This window comes from Hoplias malabaricus, chromosome 3 (genome assembly GCF_029633855.1).
Source record: "Hoplias malabaricus isolate fHopMal1 chromosome 3, fHopMal1.hap1, whole genome shotgun sequence".
NCBI lineage: Eukaryota > Metazoa > Chordata > Actinopteri > Characiformes > Erythrinidae > Hoplias > Hoplias malabaricus.
Window position 1 is genome coordinate 69,822,590 of NC_089802.1, and position 21,492 is coordinate 69,844,081.

The 21,492-nt window shown below is 39.0% G+C and overlaps 1 protein-coding gene across 2 annotated transcripts in view; it reads left to right on the plus strand.

The window, feature by feature from the left end:
• The window catches only part of lrrfip1b (leucine rich repeat (in FLII) interacting protein 1b), a 53,824-nt gene extending 33,751 nt beyond the window's left edge, over positions 1-20,073 (plus strand). The window contains exons 7-22 of one of the 2 annotated variants that reach the window (XM_066664387.1): positions 144-209; positions 688-732; positions 2,072-2,137; positions 3,481-3,558; positions 5,438-5,467; positions 5,631-5,756; positions 6,625-6,795; positions 6,959-7,051; positions 7,631-7,723; positions 8,567-8,659; positions 8,768-8,912; positions 13,720-13,769; positions 13,857-13,974; positions 14,354-14,433; positions 15,066-15,170; positions 16,716-20,073. In XM_066664387.1, coding sequence (XP_066520484.1) covers positions 144-209; positions 688-732; positions 2,072-2,137; positions 3,481-3,558; positions 5,438-5,467; positions 5,631-5,756; positions 6,625-6,795; positions 6,959-7,051; positions 7,631-7,723; positions 8,567-8,659; positions 8,768-8,912; positions 13,720-13,769; positions 13,857-13,974; positions 14,354-14,433; positions 15,066-15,170; positions 16,716-16,826 — 1,470 coding nt within the window. In that variant the 3' untranslated portion in view covers positions 16,827-20,073. Of the gene's footprint in view, positions 1-143; positions 210-687; positions 733-2,071; positions 2,138-3,480; positions 3,559-5,437; positions 5,468-5,630; positions 5,757-6,624; positions 6,796-6,958; positions 7,052-7,630; positions 7,724-8,566; positions 8,660-8,767; positions 8,913-9,528; positions 10,648-13,719; positions 13,770-13,856; positions 13,975-14,353; positions 14,434-15,065; positions 15,171-16,715 lie in introns of those variants that run through there. The other variant, XM_066664386.1, reaches the window with a different exon arrangement.
• The last annotated feature ends 1,419 nt before the right edge of the window (positions 20,074-21,492 follow it).

The following is a 21,492-nucleotide window of genomic DNA, read 5'->3' on the forward strand; positions in this document are numbered from 1 at the left end:
TCTCTAGCACAAAATCTCACACTCCTTTTCTACCTCTCTCACAACAGCATTACACACACTTGAATCTGCCCACTTTTTCCTGCCATTTTCACCTGCCCCTCATTTTCGCATCATCTTATCTTGTCCCTCTCTGCTCGCTGTAGGGAAACTACTCGGACCTGTGTAGCAGCACCAGCAGCCTGCCTTCATCCAGACTTCAAAATGGCCGGGTCTGTGTCTCACAAAGAGCTTAATATCTCTTTACCGCACACTCTGACCCTCTTCAGTCCATTACGCTTTGTTCCTTCCTTCCTTTCAGCCCTCAGTGCTTGTCCTAATTAGATTCATCTATGTTTCACATATTACTTACATTTTGCTCGAGTCATCTCAGAGGCCTCAGGAAGACAAACTCATGTATTTCACGTTATGTCCCAAAACTGCCTTATTATTTATTGAACTATATTAGCAATCAGTGATGTGTATGGGGTGTAAAAACTATGGCTGTTCTCCTGAGTTCGCCTTGCTCTTTTTTGGTGGCCATGCTAGCCATTTGTTAGCAAACATAAAAGAATCAGTGTTCTCCTCCGAATGTGTTGAGCTTTCCAGTGTCGTTGAGTTTGCGTCAGTTTGAGAATGATCAAAAATAATCAAAGAAAGGAGGTGCTAGACATGACCTAATGAACTAAACTGTCCATTCTCTCTCTGTAGCCCTCTGCTCTTTTTAATGATGCGCCTCGCTCAAGAAGTCACAGGGTTTGTTTCTGACATTTCTAATGATGTCCCATGAGCTAGGCAGCATTATCTGCATGCATTCATCTTGTTTGCATGTGTCCAGAGATGTGTGTGATCCATCACATTTCTAACTGGAAAGTCCAGCACCAAGTACAATAGCCAGTGGCCGAGAATTGTCCAGAGACCTAACTTTGGCTACTCTTGTGTTATTTCAGTACTTCTTTTGTTTGTTGTCTTTTCAACTGTCAGAAAAACTTGTTTAATGTTAAATAGACTGCATGTAGATGTGTATAGGCCTTACCTGTTGAAATAATACTGTTTACCGCATTGTTTTTATGGTAGTGTTTTCCAAAAGATCACTGGAGTTCTGAGTATTATAGAGAAGGCTTTCATCAACATTTTCTAAAACTGAGACTGAATCAGTATTAAAATGGAATTCCTCTGGTGTTTTCAGAAATACAGATTAATGGTTAAAGTGTAGACAAAGTCATTCAGCATAGTTTGTGTTAATGTAGTATCTTACAAGCAAGATTTTGTAAGGCAAAAATACTTGAATCAAACCTATTTTTGGAGAGCAAATGATATGACTACACAAGTAAATATACTGGGAAAACACGCTCACTGATTCCTACTGCAACGTCATAATGTTTCTTTACAATGCACTATGACATATCAAGCCAAAGTGTGTTTACATCTCAGAATAAAATCAGTGGAATTTCCCTTTTAAGGCTATTTTCTCTGTTCGGTCATGATAGAATCATTTGTTGGTGGTTGAATTAGTTCCGTATTTGAGAGTGATAAACTGGCATCAGATTGAGGCCATGTGGTTTAAGACACAAAAGGTTTTGAGCTCCAAAAAAGCAGAATTTATAACCAAGAAATCAAAATTTGTATCGTCAATGTAGCATCAATAATTGAGCCATTGCAACAAAGCATTACACTGAAATGGAAAAACGAAGTCTAATAGAAGAAATCCCTCAGTGTCCTTTGTTTTATATAGTAAGCATTAAACAATGTAATTTTGGGTTAAGATGTGTTTACAGAAATGTCATGGATGTGGTTCTGCAAGAAGAATATTTCTGTATTTAATCATCCATTTTGTATGTTACATACATAAATAAGTTCTCTCTTCTTATCCAGTTTCACCCCCCCACCCCCCTTGAGAACTACTGTTATGAAACCAACTTAAGTGAGACTGCCCTTATTTACAAATCCTCATTTCTTGGTTCTGAGTTCTCCTTTTTGGTTCTCGAAATATTTGGTTTATTGAGAAACCATACATGACGTCAGTGTGTGAGTGTGTACGGAAATATTAAGATGATGCTGTAGGTGCACAGCAATGGTTTTGTTCTATCTGCAGGGCTCCGTGTATGAGGAAAATGCATACACTGGGGCTAGGCGCTTCAGTGGCTCCAGCACTCGTGGCGTAAGGCCTTTCCTAATTCTGAAAATAATTCCTCAGCTCAGGAGCATGGCCTGGTTCTCACTAGCACCTACTGTGATCTCTTTGTGCATGGAGTTGTTGTCAGAACACATCTGTTTCTTCTCAACCAGCTTGACTTGGTTTTTCATCTTCATGTTCTAAAGGGATCATCGAATTTCCCCCTCATTCCAAACTATGTTCAGTCAACAAAGACATGTCTGGGGCCGTTTGTTTGATTTTGCACAGGAGCAACAAGGCTATAGCTAATAAATAAAGGAAGCGTATACTAGCATCGTTAGCATTGTTCAAACTGCTTGTGACAATAAGCCATATCAAATATATTTACTTATGTGATCGCAGACACTATATGATGTGCTGCTACTCTTTGTAGCTTTCGTTCTTTTTTATGGATAACAGTATGACATACAAAAGCGCAAATTTGGGTCTGATACAGATGACTTCAGGAAGCAGTAGTTAAATTGTACCACAGAAATAGCAAACACCACTTTTAAATGTGATTATTCTTTATTTAATCTTTTGTTTATAAAGTGCAAGTCACTTGACAATTGCTTTGTAGTCCCTGAGTGAACCAACTTATGCCTCATAGAGCCACAATATGGGCCATACATGTAAAAGAGGTTTAGTTCAGAATCTCTGTGAAGAATGTCTAATCACTTACTAGCCACATTAGCCTTGTAGCTCAAATACAGCCTAAAGAAGCAACTTTCTGAGAGATTGACTTGAGGGGTAAATTGTGTACATGTGATTTTTGCTTCATTACTCCTGTAATTCGCTGTTTGCCTGGAGAATCTGAGGCACATTTTTCAGTAGGGATCCTGTTTTACTATGTCCTGCCTTTAGAAAAGTTTGAATGGTGAATGTTTATCACTGCAGATGGTGTACGGTATATTATGTAACTGTCGTTTATAAGGCATGTATTTAATAGTGAGACATTTAACAGGTGTATATTCATTTTGTAAACTGTGGTGTGGCGTGGTCATGCAGTTAATGTTTGCACTAGGTTCCGCCTTTGGCATGAAGTATGTATATTTTTGCGTGTGTAGTGATGAAATTACCACTTTAACCTTTACTTTAGGTTATCTATTGTAAGGCTTCATGACACACATATAAGCTCTACAACAATCTATTACGGTTTATTTTATATATATATAATATAGTTGTCATGAAAAGCTTGTGAACAATGACCTACAGTAAAGTGTTGCCATGGTTTAGTATGTTTCCCACATTTTTACTGTCTTCGTCTCAGTTTTAACTTTTCTTGTTTCTGTTCTTTTAACATATACTTTCTGTCTTTTCTCTTCTTTCCTCCTGCATGTTCTTCCCAGCCTTCAGACTACAGTGGTTTTCTGGGCTCCAGCTCCAGGGCTTCGTCCAGAGCTAGCTCAGCTCGTGCCAGTCCAGTGGTGAGCTCCCATTTCCGGTCACTCCCTGAGGATTCAGCCCAAATATCTCCAGATTTGACAGAATCCTTAAATAAATAAATAAATAAATAAATAAAAATAAATCCTGAAACCCATACTAAATTGATCAGGCCAAGACATGTTTTCTGTCTTTATATTTGCATTAGAGCTGTGAAGCTAATGTAGGTCATTTTTGGGGCGTTTTTGTGGGAATAATATATAATATTTTACCTTAAAGGCTAAGCACCACTTAATGGACCTCCATGAATATTTCACATTATTTTAGTTACTGACATATATAAGTATGAATTAAAATGAAAATAGCAGCTTAATTTGCTTTAAAACTGACAATTTTTTTTAAATTGACGGAAAAACCCGAGCTCGCTACGGAAATTCTTGAATGCAACCGTGACGTCACTGGTGGACAACAGCTGAACAACGCCGCGGTAAAACACTGTTATGACAGTATCTAGCTAAATAACTAACATTATTCATGACAATAGCCTAGCAATAAGCTAAACTCAAATTTAGAAGCACCGTTATTCTTGTAAATGTGATCGAAGTCGAACTCGAATTCATCCGACACTATAAACCTCCGTAATGCAGCTACGTAGCCGAGTATAATCTGAGCCACCGAGTTTAGCGAGTCAAGCTAACGTTAACTAACACCAACTAAAACAGGCGAAGTGAGTGTCCTTACCCTGTTTACCTCCATGTTACAGAGGCTCTTGAACACCTTTCGTTGGTGTCCTTACATGCCCATAGTGTTGGAAAAGCGCCAGTGAAATGAGCTACAGATAACGGAGTGAGCGGATGGTCCTTTCCAAAGTGCCCGTTTAAAGTTGACAAATTTAGTCCATTTTCTGGATATTTTGGGATCTTTGGGCCATTTGTGCACAGATGTCCCACTGTACATTGAATGATTGCAGCCAAAAACAACACACCTTTCCGTTATTTTGCATTAAATTAAGTGCAGCTTCTAGAGTTGTTGTCCACCATCTACGTCACAGGCAAGACGCCTATTAGAGTTTCCGAACACCGTTGGGGGGGGGGGCCTTATTAAACCTTATTCCTTCAATTAGTAAGAAATAACATGTTTTCTGACTATCAATAAACACAAGTTAGGAACTCAAATTCCACTGTATTTATTTGTTTGACACTTTCATATAGCTGGTGCTTAGCCTTAAAAATTACAGCTTCAAAATTATTGTAATCATTCACTGTGTTGTTATTTTAAAAAAACAGCACTGGTTCAGCACTGCAGAAACTGCACTATGTGATTTTTGGTAGAGCGTAGGAAACCATCTTCCCTTCGCTGATTTCAGTACAGTGCTGTAAGAATTAATTACAATAAGTGGGAGCCCCTTGTCTAGTGTTCCTTTAGTTAGGACAAAATGAAGGCTGCCCACCACTCTTTTACATACATGTATTGTGTTGTATAGAAATATGTCAGATGAGGGTGTCTGAAACCCCATGAGTAAGACTAACTGCGTCTGCTTGCTTGGAAATTACTGAGTATTTCCCATACTCAGTGTGATCCGAGAACGTAGTTTGCAGAATGCTAATTGCTGAGATTCTTATTAATAGTGACATTTGCCTCATAGATCCAATGCAAAACTAAAGCAACAAAGAAAAAATTAAATGTCTGGGCTGATTGACTATGATTAAGTGATGCTTACATGGCTTTGGACAATTAGATTAAATAACTTTAGCGAGTGACTTGGCTCCTGCAAGCTGACTTCCGTTTGTGACCTGAGCATTGGCTTTGTACAGCGACCTTGCCCCCTCTAGTGGTGGACCCTAAGCTTGGCATCTCTATGAAATTGTGATGTGCATGGTTAATTTTTCAGCTCTTATTCTTACACTCTGAATTTATCTTTAGGTGGAAGAGAGGTCAGACTTCCTGGAAAAGGTCAGTAGTCTTTGAACCTGTCCTCAGTGTGGATTCCATTATTTAAATCTATAGTACTTTCATGTAATAACTTATCTGTCCCATTCACTGTGCAGATATCTAAATTGATAAACACGTAAGCTGACTATATATCTTTGGGGTTCTTTTTTGTTGTTGTTTATAGGGATCCAGGACAGCATCAACTCTCTCTGCTGCCACTCTGGCATCACTGGGCGGTGGTGTGTCTCGGAGAGGCAGCTGTGATACCTCAATCTCAGCAGACACAGAAGCTTCCATAAGAGAGATAAAGGTAATTGGGAAAAAAACCTGTCAGAGGTCTACATTAGAAAAGCCCATTTCACACATGGCATTACATATATAGACACACACAAAGTACTATAGGGAATGTGTTAGACACTCTTCCTCCAGTCTTCCAAACCCAGTCTTCTGTTTTGAAGACAGTAGTGTTAATCAATACACTACACCAGGGGTCATGAATAGACGGGCCGCGGTCCAGGTCCGAACCCAGATGCTGTCCTATCCGGACCTGGACCGGTAGGTGATTAACTATTAAGTGCTATTTAAGTTTGAACACAGTGTTTTAAAAATGATAAAAAGCTCTTTTGTGACACTTTGTTGGGACGACAGTGTTGTGTAAGGTAAAACCAGAAGCTTTAATAAGAAGGGAATGATTACCGTTTGAGGGCGGCACGGTGGTGGCAGCAGGTAGTGTCGCAGTCTCACAGCTCCAGGGGCCTGGAGGTTGTGGGTTCGATTCCCGCTCCGGGTGACTGTCTGTGAGGAGTTTGGTGTGTTCTCCCTGTGTCCGTGTGGTTCAAAAATGATTTCAAAAATCATTGTTTTATTTGTAAATTTGACTTGAAATTAGAAAAAGCTTTTTTTTTATTTAAAGTATTTGTTATTTATAATTATTTATAAATCTTTTGGAAATATGTTGAAAGGTAGTTTGATTTAACATTCAGTTGTTTACTACATAAAATGTTGCTATAACTACAAGACTACTTCAAATATGCAGGATATGGCACTGATCATAATGCAAGTTATACATTATGTTCTGGACCTTAGCTTGGGAAGATTTTCTCTAACGGGACCTTAATGAATTTTAATTAGTTACCCCTGCACTACACCAACTGCATTAATTAGTTGTACACTTACAGGACTCCCTGGTTGAAGTTGAAGAGAAGTACCGTAAAGCCATGGTGTCGAACGCTCAGCTGGACAATGAGAAGTCCAACCTGATGTACCAGGTGGACACACTGAGGGACACACTGCTGGAGCTGGAGGAGCTTCTGTATGAGACACGCAGAGAGTGTGCGGAGAGAACGAAGGTGAGTGAGAAGAGTCTCACAGCAAGCAGGGATAATATATATATATTATATTAGAAGCCAGTGGACAGTTGCTTTGTCAGTTGCACATGTAGCAAACAGCCCTTCCCTTAATTCACTGTGTGCAGTTTAACCTTTCACACTGTGGGCTCTGTGTCTCTGTCAGGAATATGAACGAGAACGACATGCTCACAACATCCTGCAGTTCCAGTTCAGTGAGATGAAGGAGACATTAAAACAAAGCGAGGAATTACTAACGGTAAGTTTTCTTTCCTGTGTCTAGCGCCCCTCTGTATACTGAGCAGTGCCAGACACGGAGCAGAAATTCAGTGTTAATCAGACGTCATCACATATTTCAGAGTGAAACATGCTATCAAAGAGACTATCTGGAGAGTATGAGCTTATTCAAGGGACAAAAGGAAACAAGAGTTTGTCTTTTAAATGACATGATGAATTGTGCGTATATCACACACTCCTTTACTCACGGCCAGGGCCACCCTGTTCCTCCAGGTTGGTGTTTCTCTCGTCAGTTGTCTCAAATTTTAATGTTGGGCCAGTGACCCCCCCCATTGGCAGCTTATTACAGGCAAGGACATAAACTATCTTGTTGAAAAGAAAAATAATAAAAACAAACAGGTTAACTTTAATGAAGCCAAACATTTGAAATTTGAACCTCACTCTTACCTTCTCACTTGTTTCTAACTAACTTCACGAGTTTTGGTTTTGTAGTAGTGGCCTGTAGCGTTTTAATTCCAACTCTGTCTTAGTTACCGTCATGTCTCTTTGTCTTTCTCTTTCTCCTCTTTTTCCTGTGCTTTCCTTCCTGGCCGCTGCTCAGGAAGCTCAGCAGTTACGAATGAAGCAGGGGAGCTATGTTAGCGAGATTTCAGACCTGCAGGAAACTCTGGAATGGAAGGAGAAAAAAATTGGGGTACTCCCACCCTCATTAAATTTACGACCATTCATTTTCAGGAGCTTTTCTTTTGGACGTTAAAGCCGCCCAGCAGGGATTCTGTTAAGTGTGAGTGAGCTCAGACTAAGTGAGTCTCATGCATTTTTAACAGCAGTATTTAAGGCAGGGGCAGAAACCATTTTCACTCTTAGGTGGTCAATGAGGAAATTCCTCACCTGACAGAAATTCACCTGGGCAGCTTTAGTCTTTTCATTCTGGGCAGTGGTTTCAGTAGTTTTGTATGTTGCCTGTCATTAAATTTATTAAATATAATTTTTTACATATTTATCTTCTGTGTAGAAGATTTTTTTAAATTATTATTTAATAAGGAAAACAATGCTATTCATGCTAATAAACAACTTGCTTTATCAGTGTTGTTATAGCATTAGTTTGAATGGTAAAGGCTTGTTAAGTTTGTGTTCAAACAAACAGAAAAGTAATGAATAGGTGTAATAGGTGACATCAGTGCAGTATTTCTTTTTTCAGATTTACTCTGATTAATAAACAAATGGCTTTTATGTCCCTGAATGAACTGGGAATACTCCATAGAGCCATAAATAAAATGGGTTTACTACAGAGTCTCTGATACATCCAGGTGGCTAGGTGTCTGTGTAATGGCTGTTTCATAATTTAAAGATATATCACTGGAGAAAATGGCTGATAGCTCCTATTAAAACTGTTCATATTCCCCAGCCAGAACCCAGACCTTAATTTTTAAAAGTGTACATTCTGTGTCCTGAGTTTTTCTACTGTCTTCTTCAACTTTCCCTTCTTGTCTTTTTCTCTTCCTGCTTCCATCTTGCCTTCTTTGGTCTCCTGAAGGCCTTAGAGAGGCAGAAGGAATATTCGGATATTGTCAGAGATGAGCGGGATGCACTGAGGAATGAGGTTTTCCAGCTCAGAGATGCTCTAAAGGTAGAGCGACTCAGATGTTTGCCGGGGACAGCAGTCAATTTTTTTTTTTTAAATCTTAGGCTAACTCAAATATAATTTAAAATGTATCATGTCTTTTATGATTCACAGAAGCATGGAATTGTGTTGGGATCTGAGCTGACAACAAATGGGGAGACAAAAGGCAATGCTATAGATGGAACTGAAAACGAGGAATCACCTTCAAGATTGGATCAGGATGCATCGACACCCATCATGAGTGGTGACAACCTGCTGGGTAAGACCATGGTGTCTCGTTTCGTCTTTGATTTTGCTGAATATTGCTTGGAATCAATTTATAAAGAAACAAATCACGTTTGTGCAGTTGCTGTAGTGTAGTGTAATGTTCTCCATGTCACAGACTAGGTTTCTGTCCCTGCACCACACCATTAAAAGCCCTTGGCATGACTCCTAATCCTGTTTTCTTTAACTATTTAAAATAATACAACTTGTATGTCTTTCTTTATTTTGGGATAAATGCATCTGCCAAATTCCATGAATGCAAATTGCTGTTGATGGATTGATTATATTTTTAATTCACAGTATATGTTTCAATCAACAAACATTTTTTTCTACAGTGGATTTAACCAATTACACCATGTTTTTTTCCAATGGAACTGATTGTCCTCTGCACCTTTTCACACTTCAGAATCTTCATTCTTATCAAATGATATTATTTCCACTGTTTACCCTTAATCATTTATCTGAAGAAAGTTGTCCTTTCTACTTTTTCCTCAATGTCTTGATGATTCGCTTTGGTCGGCTCTACACCAAATCAGTCCTTCTTCAAGAACAAATTAACTGGTTGTTTTATGTGGTGTTTCATCACTGGTGTTTTCTCAATGGTGTTCCAGAGAGATCTCCAGAAGTTCAAGCTCCTGAAACAGACAGTGCATCACAGAAGAATCCCAGAGCTAATATAGGGTGCATGTTACATGAGGCAATTAGTGAGGAGCCAGTGGCCAACCAAGGAGATGTTGTTGGAACATTGGAAACACCATGCACAAAAGCAACAGGGACAACGATGTCTAAAAGCTCAAATGACAAGCCAATAATTCAGATGGAGGAGGACATGCAGATTCTTAATGTATATGCCAAATTGGAGTTTTCCAACATGGTAAGATGTTCAGAGCATTTTGAAGAGAAGAGCACTAACCAGCAGCCGTTAACTCATCCCCAATCAGTTTCTACTGAAGGCCATGTGATCCCTGCAGAAGAACAAGCTCAAGATAAAGCAGTGAATTATGTTATCAGACCACGGAATGAGCCACAAACTATACGTAACACCAGCACAATGAAGACACCACATCTCCTGATTAAAGATGTAAACAATGCACTTCCCGCAGACCAAACCAACCCCCAACTTCTAAGTCACTCTGCAAACATTACTATGAAATGTTCTAATGAAATGGTAAAGGAAACTGCGATACCAGGAACCAGCCAAGATCTTCATTTCCATAATGTTGAGATGACAACCACCTCAAGTGAAGACCTCTCATCGACACACATTCAGAACCATTCTGAAACCGACTCAGAACTTAGATCTGATGGTCCCCAAGATGGCACGCTTGGCATGCCAGTGGAAGAGAGAGGTTTCGCTGTGTTTGTAGATAGTTGTGAAGAAGCTGGAGCATTAGACTTCGAAGGTGTAACACTAGACCAATCTTACATGCCCATCACTGCGCATCCAAAAAAGGCAGCTGCTGCAGGACACAAAACAAAACCCAACAGCATGAGGCTGAAGACCAAGGAAAGCCATGATTGTACCATATCGTAGTATTGAAACTTGTATTGCCAGTATTGAATATTGTATTTATGCTGCTGTATATGATGCCAATTAGATGTGTCTATAACTCTTGTGTTGTCCTGATAATGTCACGTTTGTAGCATTTTACTGTCAAACCAAAAAATGCTGGTATCCGTGTTTGAAAAACAAACAAAACAGTACATGTAGATGATTTTAAATGTATAGATATAGGTATAATGATTTATTTTTATGTTATAAATGCACCAGTGCATCAGATTTGTTGTCCGTGTTATTATGAATGCTTCACAACAATGCCACTTTGTGTCTTTAGGTGACTCATTGTAAGTGACATTCTGTGTACACCGTTCAACCATAACTTTATGACCATGTACATCTTTGTTTCTACACTCACTGTCCATTCTCTGAGTTCCACTGACCATACAGGAGCAATTTGTAGATTTAGAATTATAGACGGTATCCCATTTGTTCGATGGGTATGAGTGGATCAGACAAGGCAGGGACGCTGGATTTTTAAAGCCCTCAGTCTTTAAAACTCATCGCTGGACTGAGAATAATCCATCAAACAAAAAGTATCCAGCCAACAAGTATCCTATCCTACGTCCTGTGTCCACTGATGAAGGCCTAGAGGACGATCAACACGAACTGTGCAGCGACAGAAGAGCTACTGTCTCTGACTTTACATCTACAAGATGGACCAGCGAGGTTGGTGTTGTCTAAAACAGTGGACAGTGAGTGTTTAAGAGCTCCAGCAATACTGCTGTGTCTGATCCACTCATACCAACACAACACAAATGATCCATATCCAACAACCAAATCATACCTTCTGTGGGGGCCCTGACCACTGAAGAACAGGGTGAAATGGGGCAAACAGTGTATAGAGAGCAACAGATGGACTCCAAATCTACAAGTGCACTTGTATGGTCAGTGGACCTCAGAGAATGGCCAGTGAGTGTAGAAACAAGGAGGTGGCCATAATTTAATGCTTGATTGTACATTTTTAGGGACATAATAACATAATAGGATGTTTCAGTCAGGAAATGAGGTTAAGAACAATATTTTAGGGGTTAAACAGTGTGCAATATGTTTCATGTATGGGTATAAGATACAACAGATATCCAGCATTTGTAGTCAGCTCTTCTAATTAGTGATTTCCACTCCGGTGTAACCACTGTGGACACAGATGTTCAGCTGTACTCCTACAGACCGTATAGGCTCTGTAGTACACCAATGGAATACTCTGGAGCAGCTGTGTAAGGTCAGCATACTCAATGCCAGGCATAGGATAGAGGTATTTAACCAGCGCAACTACCACTAGGTTGTGGAGAATTGGTCACAGCACTATGTTATGTATAAGGATGATTTGCACTGGCTTTTGGGACACAAAACGAAATATCCAAATCACTCCCTAAAGCTTTTGTGGTCAAATACAATTAAATCCTTAAAGACATTTGATCTAACTCCTTCCAAAATGAGTAGAATCTCTTACTGCAGTAAATAGGCAAATAGTTGCAGAATTTTCAAACAGTATATTGCAGTATTGCTGCATTGTTTGCATGATTTATAAATCTATTTTTAGCCAATCTAATCCATTCCTTTAAGATTGAAAGGGAACATATTATATGAAATGTGGGCGACAGGTTTGGTAAGGATCAAACAACACAGCTCCGTTCTCATGCTGTCTAAACAGCCTAAAAAGCCTTTTTCAAAGTTGCAGTGCCTTTTTACTTCATATGAGAATGTGCTACAATTTACCCCAACAGTGTTGAGGAACTGATTTTTAATTTTTAATTTTTTTTTTTGTATTATTTATTATTATTATTTTTTTTTTTTTGCCAATTTTGCTCAATACTCTTATGATTCTGGATACATTTAGCTTGTTTTACAGAGTTTACCCTCAACTTTACATTCTCACATAAACATAGGTAGCTGAAGATACTCAGATGAGGGGGCAGTACAATTCAAAAACTCCACACTTTGGACATCAGATTGATCCCATGTTTTCTGACTTTCTTTTCTGCAGTCCCCCAAAAAACTTAATGGTTTGTCTTGTTTAAAAGTGTGTGGATTGGTAGACACTGCAGAGCCCCATATTAATGTACAAATGCACTGGGGAAACAAGTTTAGATACATGTCCTCTTTAAAATCTTCCCATCGTTGACTTCATCTCACAGTCTAGACCCCATCACTGAGTGTTTGAGGATGTCATTTACATTTGCACCTCCACAGTGAGCATACAGTTCTGTGCCAACATTTTAGACACCCAAGCTGATAGAAGGCATATACTACCAGTACAGCACCATGTAACATATGATTAAATGGACATTGATTAAATAAAAGTAACAAAACACCACCATACAATATTGCCTGATTAATTTAATGAAGAATTGATCAGCCAAAATTGGGAATTGGGATGATGACATATAATACCTGGTTGCCACAAAAAAAGAGGTTTGAAAATGGTCAGATTAGTATTTATTTGTATTCTATCACAGGAGGAAATACCATATAAATTGCTGCTTAAATACAATTTCACAGTAGTGAACATGAATAAATTTGGTCTTTAATATGGAGAGAGAACTGCAAAGTGTGAATCACTCTACAGCTTATGATTTATCAAACAACATTTCACACGTTTACGCAACAAACCAACAAAAGTCTAATTTGAAGGAACGCTACATAATGTTTTCACCTTAAAATGATAGCTTCAAAATCATTGTGATACTCCACTGACCTGGACTAGGGAGAATAGAGCCTCTGTCATTGCTATTCTGCACTGCAGAAACTGCACTATGTGTTTTTATAATAAAACTTACCTAGTGTTCCACTATATATCAAAATGTTTGTAAACTACCTTCTTATAACCCTTATAATTAGCTAATTCAACTGCTCTAAGATGCCCACTGTGGACAAGAAATTTGAGCACTGTACTTAATGATACCCTTGATTTCAGGAATGTCACTTGAGCAGGTTTCCAAAATCATTTTTGCCATCTACTGTACACAAGAGTTATGTTTGATTAGTTTTGTCTAACAAAATTCTGTGGCTTTAGTAAGGAAAATTATGACTGATCAGGGATCAGTTGTATAACTCTAGATTAGCGGTTTTTCATTGCTCTCTGTTCATATTTTACATTTGGACATGTTTAATATCATTGTTATTTGTTGCTAAAATAAACTTCAACAAATACTTAACATGAAGTAACACAGCACACTGCATATAAATCCCTTGCATAGTGAATCAGGTTTACTGAAGCTTGCTTTTGTGTTTTATCTTGCAGAAATTCGGCTCAGGAAGTTGGTCGATGAGAGAGAGAGTTTGCTTGACCAGGTAATGATAATGGTCACACTCAATACTACTGTTTATCCATAATTCTAAACAGTTTTTTTGGCTAATCACTGGTGTGAATGTGTAAAGGTCAGGAAGCTGAAAGCTGTTGTGGAACAAAAACAGAGGAATGGCACAGAGGAGGTGGTCAGTCCAGATGAAAATGACCTCCAGAATGGCCTAGACCCTCATATCCTGGACTTGCAGAGTAAGACAGCTTTTCCCACTGTCCTCAATATCACTGTGGCTTAATTGCCATCGTTTCTGTCACATTAAGGTCATATTTTCCACTATATACACTATAAAACCCACACTAAAATGTCCCTAGCATGTCAGTGTTGTTTAAAAAACCTTTGATACGTTTGTTTTCTAGAGATTTATTGAGTATTATTACTTCAATTACAGTGTCATTTCTTTTGCCCTATTCCTCTCTTAATTGAGCAAAAAAAAAACAATTCGGTTTGTTACACACCTAATGTTTAGAGGTAATTTGTACATTTTCCAATTCAGGAATGTCGTAGTAGTCTTTCGTGCCATGTTCCAGTCGATATTCATGTTGTTATTTTGGTCTTGTTTTGTCAATGCAGGAGATGCTAACAGGCAAATCAGCGACTTGAAATTTAAGCTGGTGAAGTCAGAGCAGGAGGTGGCAGCCCTTGAGCAAAATGTAAGTGGGGTGAAGACACAAACAGCACAGATCCAACATGTAGTAGAAGAGAGCAGTCAAGGTTGCCAGTTGTATACTTATAGTAGCTGGTATTTTAAAGAATTTCAAAGCTATGATCAGGAATTCAGAGGGGGTTCTTAATTTATTTTTATTTTTTTAAAAAGATACAATACAAGACTCCTACCGGAATGTAGTTTCAAGACATATTGTACATGAACTGATGCAAATTAGTCGAATATAGGTAACTATATACATATAAATGCCAAGGTAGTTTTAACAGGGGACAGCCGTGACCTGGTGGTTAGGGAACTGGGCTTGTTGCCGGGAGGTTGTCGGTTCGATCCCCAGAGCTGGCAGGTCATGACTGAGGTGCCCTTGAGCAAGACACCTAACCAGACGCTCCTGACATGTGTGCTCACTGCCCCTTAGTGTTCACTAGTGTGTGTGTGAATGTGTTTCACTGCACGGATTGGGTTAAATGCGGAGAACATGTTCCTCTGTGTGCAAGCACATTGGCCAATAAAGTAATTCTAATTCTAACTGTCTGTAAATATTGCAGAGTATTAGCAGTGGCTTCAGCGTAAAGTGCATAATGACAGTAAAAGTGTTATTTTTTGTGAACTTGTTTCCAGATCATTCGCCTGGAGGGTCAGGTGGCCCGCTATAAAGGTGCCTCTGAAACAGCAGAGAAAGTGGAGGATGAGCTGAAAGTGGAGAAGCGTAAACTGCAGAGAGAGGTAGGCCACTGCATGAGCATAAGTAAATCACTTTAGATTTGTAAACAAAGTCTTGGCCTCTCGATTCCTTTGAAGGATGTCTTCATTTTAAAGTGGCTCAGTGAATCATTGTTCAATCAGAGAACAAAATGGCCCACTGTGGATTGTATGAACACACTGCTTTATGTCTTTGCATCATATAAGGCCCCTTTAATCAATTAGAGTTCAGCTCTGCAATGAGGAGAGTTCTTGAGAGCTATTAGCAGAATTGTGTTATTCACATAGCTCTAATGTCAGATAGCTGGTGTTATTTTACTTTTGCATAGAGCAAATCTTATAAAAACAGTAAGCAAATTAATTTTTAATACATTTTAAAAAATACATAGCCATGGACCAGCTATATACCAATAGAAAGAGTAATTTATTGTACATTAATTTATAATGAAATGTTATATATATGTATAGTGTACTGGGAAGCAGGTTAGACATGTAAAATTAGTTATTTAGTTGTTGTCAGGTTAATAAGCATGAATATTCCCAGAAAAAAAACACTTATTATAATGCATAACATGATTTTATATCTGAGATTATATGTTCTTTAAACCAGTTGTTCCCAAAATGGGGGGTATGAGTCTTTTTCAAGGGGTGGGGAGAGAAAAAGGCAAATGAATGAGGCATGTTTGAGTACTGCTAACACTGCAGAAAAAGTTTGGGAACCTGTTTTTTTTTAACCATTTACTAACCTCTCTATAAGGAATCCTGGTTTGATTTGTAGTTCATTCATTCATTATCTGTAACCGCTTATTCAGTTCAGGGTCGTGGTGGGTCCGGAGCCTACCCGGAATCACTGGGTGTAAGGCCAGTCCTTCACAGGGCGACTCACACATTCACTCCCACACTCACACCTACGGACACTTTTGAGTCTCAAATCCACCTACCAACATGTGTTTTTGGACCGTGGGAGGAAACTGGAGCACCTGGAGGAAACCCACGCAGACACAGGGAGAACACACCACACTCCTCACAGACAGTCACCTGGAGGAAACCCACGCAGACACAGGGAGAACACACCACACTCCTCACAGACAGTCACCTGGAGGAAACCCACGCAGACACAGGGAGAACACACCACACTCCTCACAGGCAGTCACCCGGAGGAAACCCACACAGACACAGGGAGAACTACCTGCTGCACCACTGTGCAACCCCTGATTTGTAGTTGTGATCTAAAATATATTTATTTAAGCATATTATTCAAGTTTTAAACAAAGGAAAAGTGAGGGTTGGTGAGGGGAAATGAACAAAAGAATGGCATGTCTGAGCACTGAGAAACCAATAACAGAATCAGACGTTTATTTGAATATATTTTTAATGTTTTATGTTTTAAAGGCACACAGTGTGTGTGTATGTGTGTGTGTATATATATATATATATATATATATATATATATAAAAAGATGTTAATCAATAAAGAGGTGTAGATATAACAACTCTCAAATTCTAAACACTAACACCTGTGTAGTACTAGCAAAAATCAAGTCTTTTTCATTGCCCTTTCCATGTGCAGCTGAGGACTGCTCTGGACCGTATTGACGAGCTGGAAGCCAGCAACAGTCACCTGTCCAAGAGACTGGAGAAGATGAAGGCCAATCGGAGTGCTCTGCTGGCCCAGCAGTGATGACCACCTGAGACCACTGCCCTGTCCAGAAACTGCTTTCATTATCACAGGCACCATTCCTGTAGGGTCTTGGTAGCACCTTATTTCATAATCTACAGTTTAAAAAAAGCTTAGATCTGTTATCGGCATTGCAAAATTTACACATCTGTATTTAGATCAGTTAAAGGAGCAATCTCTCATTTTTCCAGTGATTCTTCTTCATGTTATGAAACATTCTTGGACTGACACCTAGTGGCCTAAATATTCTACACCAAACCTATAAACATGGCTGCTCTACGGAGCATAAACTCATTTATTTAAAGATAAAAAAGCATTTTAATTCTCCGTATGTTGGCTGCACTTTCAAGAATTAAATATAAAAATTATGAGAAAGTATTGTAATAAATATTGCTAAAGTTGGTTAAAAAATGATGTATTGCTCCATTAAAATGAAAACATTTTCAGAACTGTCAAATCTAGTAGCAGGGCCCTGGTGGTATAAAGTCTCAATGCCTAGTTTTAGATCAGGACAGGAGCTACAGGTTGAGCCACTTCCAGAGGGGTCTTTATTAGCAGTGGACATTTCTGAGCTTTGCTGGATTCACCCCACGGACTTCACTGTGTTCTACAGTATGAACTGGATTGAAGTGGTGGGAGCATAAAGCACATTGGTAGGGTTTCAGCATATCCATGTTGTGGGTGGGGCTCCACTTTGGATCCACCCACTGGCTTACGCACTTTATCACAAATGGCTTATTCAGCATTGTGAAGATTCCTATCCAGAGGAGCTACAAACTTACAGATGAAGAGTATCTAGGGCTTGTGCACTAAACCCAGTTGCGTTATTCGCGGACACTATGTGCGGTTGGGTTTAAGGACAGTGTTCTTCATCAAGGCTGGGAGCAGTCCAATCAACTCGTAGCTAATCCTCTCTGGAGGCAAAGAAATATAGAGCATAAGACTCTGAAATTCATTCAGCGGACCTGTCCATACGTGTATGAACTATTGTCATACTATTGTTTGTCAAGCTTCACAGAACTTTGGTGAAAAATCCCATTCAACATCATGAGAAATATTATGTAGACACTAAAATATGACTCTTTTTTTTCTTAGATCAGACCTGAGAATCAGACCTTTCTGTTCCCTTAGTTTTTCTTCTTTTCTTCTCTGGGTTTTAGGTGCATTATGACATTTGCGACTCGCACGAAAATTGGATTTCCAAATACACAGGTTATGAAATAATGTACATCAAGGCCAAGACACGTTTTTATTTCACTTACTGACCTCAGTGAACAAAATTGGAAAGAAAAGAGTAGATTGACAGGTTTTGTATCATCTTTCTCATTATGTTGAATGGGATTTCCTAATATAAGTTGCACAAGTGTGTGATTATATCTAATTTGTATTACAAGTAGCGCACACTGCTTACAGTGCGTGTCCTAAAATGTGCACAAAATAACTAGCTGTTAAGTCCAGTTGGGACCTACATTAACTCTAACAACTTTGGTTCTGGGTTCAATAAGTATGTCCATGAAAGTACTTCTGAGAAGTCTTAAGTGTCTACATACCTTTCACTTCATTCCTTTATGCCAGAAGACAAGAAAGAAAGGATTTGAAGGGCTAATGCAATAGGCGGGCAGTAGTATTATTGGAAATTCATATTAGAACTTAGTATCATAAATCCATTCCACTAAAGCAGAGGCAAAGCTAGGACCTCATGCATTTGACCAAACAGTGTTGCACACCTGTGTGAATATCTGTAAAATGCACAGACTTTGAGCCTTCTTCATAAAGGGGCCCTTGTTTATTGACTTGTTCTGCTTGTCATGTACATATGTTTGCAGATATGGTTTGGATAATGTCAAACGATGTCATAGAGATAAAAAAAAAACCCTAGTGCTGGAGAAAGGACATTATATGGACACTTGTGTGGACATTCAGTGGACGGCACAGGCACCTGGGTTATCACCAGCTTAAACCATTCTAGGCTCTGAGGTCTATTTTGAGAAAAATGTATATTGCAATAATGCTTATGTTTGAATGTAACTGGCTGTTTCATTGCGTTTAAAAATGGCAAACAATCGCAGAAGCCTGTCCTCATGATGAACACTAGGGCCTGACTGTGTTATTGTAAAGGGTTAAAAATTCCATTCACTAGTATCAGGTGATTATACAAAATATTAATATTTTAAGCAGAATATTTTGAACATAAAACACATTTATTGAATTAAAATTTTATTTATTAAAAAAAAACAAGAATTCACAGATTTCACAGGGAATAGCCATTATACTGGCACCTAGTGGCCTGGGTGTGTCACAGATTCAATGCTAAATCTATGAACCCTTGGCTACTGCCACGTGGGGGGCCTGCTCTGTGGAGCATAAAGTGCTTCATCCATGGACTACAAAGCAATTAGACTTTAATCTCATGTGAGGTGCAAAGATAATAAATGACCATGTTCACACACCTTTTTGCTATTAATCAAAAGGGAATATTGCTAATTTCTATAAGAGTTACAAAGTGCAAACAACTCGTGAAAAAGTAATTGTAAGTTTCTCAAGAAACAAAACCCTAAATCAAAAGAAATAACTGGTTTCTGCCGCATCAGAGTTTTCTGATTCCAATAATGATAAAGGATACCAGTATCAGTCAGTATTACTGAAAAAAACGATATATCAGTCAGACCCTACTGAGCACCAGAGGTTCCTTCTTTTTTTAAATTATGTGACACACATCCTTCTTTTTCAGCAAACTCCAAGATATAAAGCAGCACTTTCTTTATTGACCACACAGTCCTTCCCTCCACAGAACTGGACATGGACTTAACTTGCATTCCTTTTTTATTATTGTTTTCTTTCAATAGACGACCTTTGGTGGTCATTATTACTGCGTGAAGACTGGTCAGTGTGATACAATATAATAAACATTCATGCATAAGTTCAAATATTCAATATGTCTTGTGTTTACCACATGCAAATAACTTATGTGGAATGTACTCAAATACAGTGGAATCTCTACTAACGAACTTTCCAAGATACGAATCGGGCATTTGAATATTTTTTGCCTCCACCAACGGACCATGACTCTAGAAACGAACCCGAGACTCCGCCGAGCCGGCGGCTGGAAATAGCCACTGAACCCAATAGACGAGTCTCCCAGCGCACCCAGACATCGAAATTCGTGCTAAGTTAAGCCGTATCTATGCTTTGTCTGCCCACATTCACTCGCCTACTCTCCGTTATTCCACCCGCCCCCCACCTCCCGTCATACAGCCAGGGCCTGTGTTACTGCTCCAGGCAGTCGTCACGTCTTCAAGGTAGCGATGTGTAACCACTTAAAGTTTTTTATTTCTTTTTTATTACTCTTACCACTGTGTTTCTTTTTTTCTTTTTAGTAACGCTACATGATTTTTTTTTAATAATTTGAGAGCGTTGTAAACATATCAGTGCAAAAAAGGTGACTTTCGGGGTGGGGGCTGGAACACATGCTTTTCCATTATTTTAAATGGGGAAAATTTACTCGAGAAACGAACTTTTCCACTTACGAACCGAACTGATTCAGACAAGAGCTCCAAATCTTAAGATATATATATATAGAGAGAGCTCAGAGGAAACCCATGCAGATACAGGGAAAACACAAACTTCTTAAACTTCTCAAAATCAGTGACCTGAGGCGACGATCCAACCCAGGACCCTGAAAACCTGGAGCTCTGTGGCAGTGACACCACCCGTAATCAGCAAACACTAGATGCTTATTTCAACACTATTGCACCGAAAACGGCTTTTGCAATTTAGAGTCATGTAAACTCCTGAATAAATATTTACTGGTAAATGTACTCTGTGTTAACAAGAAAACGGGTGAATTTTTTTAAAACTGGTGAATTTTTTTTTGTTGCTAAGCTTTAAATAGAAAATTATTACAAAAAGACTACAGTTTTTAGTGATTTTCTGATGTTTGCAAATTGTTTGCTTGTAAAAACACTGTTTTATTTTTCGGTGTAAACAGCAGAGGGCGACACTACCTTGTTGGAAAACCAACTGCTCTGAACGCCTTTATCTCTCACTGTTGCTCATCGTTCCTGATCTTGTCTTACTGGTTTTCTCACCTGTTCGTGCATGCTTAGAAGCCGTTAGTTATCTGCTAACAGCGGCTACGTGTATATCTCTCTCCCAGTCACTGAACCGTTAAGCCATGCTCCCAAATACACATCATGACAAAAGATGCCGGTAGCCACCATTTTGCTTGGTTAGAAATAAAAACCTGTTTCTCTGGGAATGGAGCATATACTTGATGTTGGACGCTTAATTATGGAACCTTTCCCTGTCTTCAGGTCACTATATATTCACGTTGGTGGAAAAGCGCTATGTAGCTAACTTCAGTTCATGGACAACTGCTCCAGAGCATCTCACGTTCCCTTTAGCTTTATCTTTAGGCCCAGACCTATCTGTGGTATCTGTGTATTTGCCTGCTCTGGTGTTTCATGACTGTGTCTGTTGGTAATATGTTAATCCTTTTTCTTTTATGGACGGTTTCCCAGACGGATTAAGCATAGTCTTGGACTTTATCCTGATTTCAATGGAAAATCACAATTCAAAATGCAGTGTAGTCCAGGACTAGGTTTAATCCCAGTATGGGAAACCACCCATTAGTGTTTACACATGACACATACAACATTGCACCACCAAC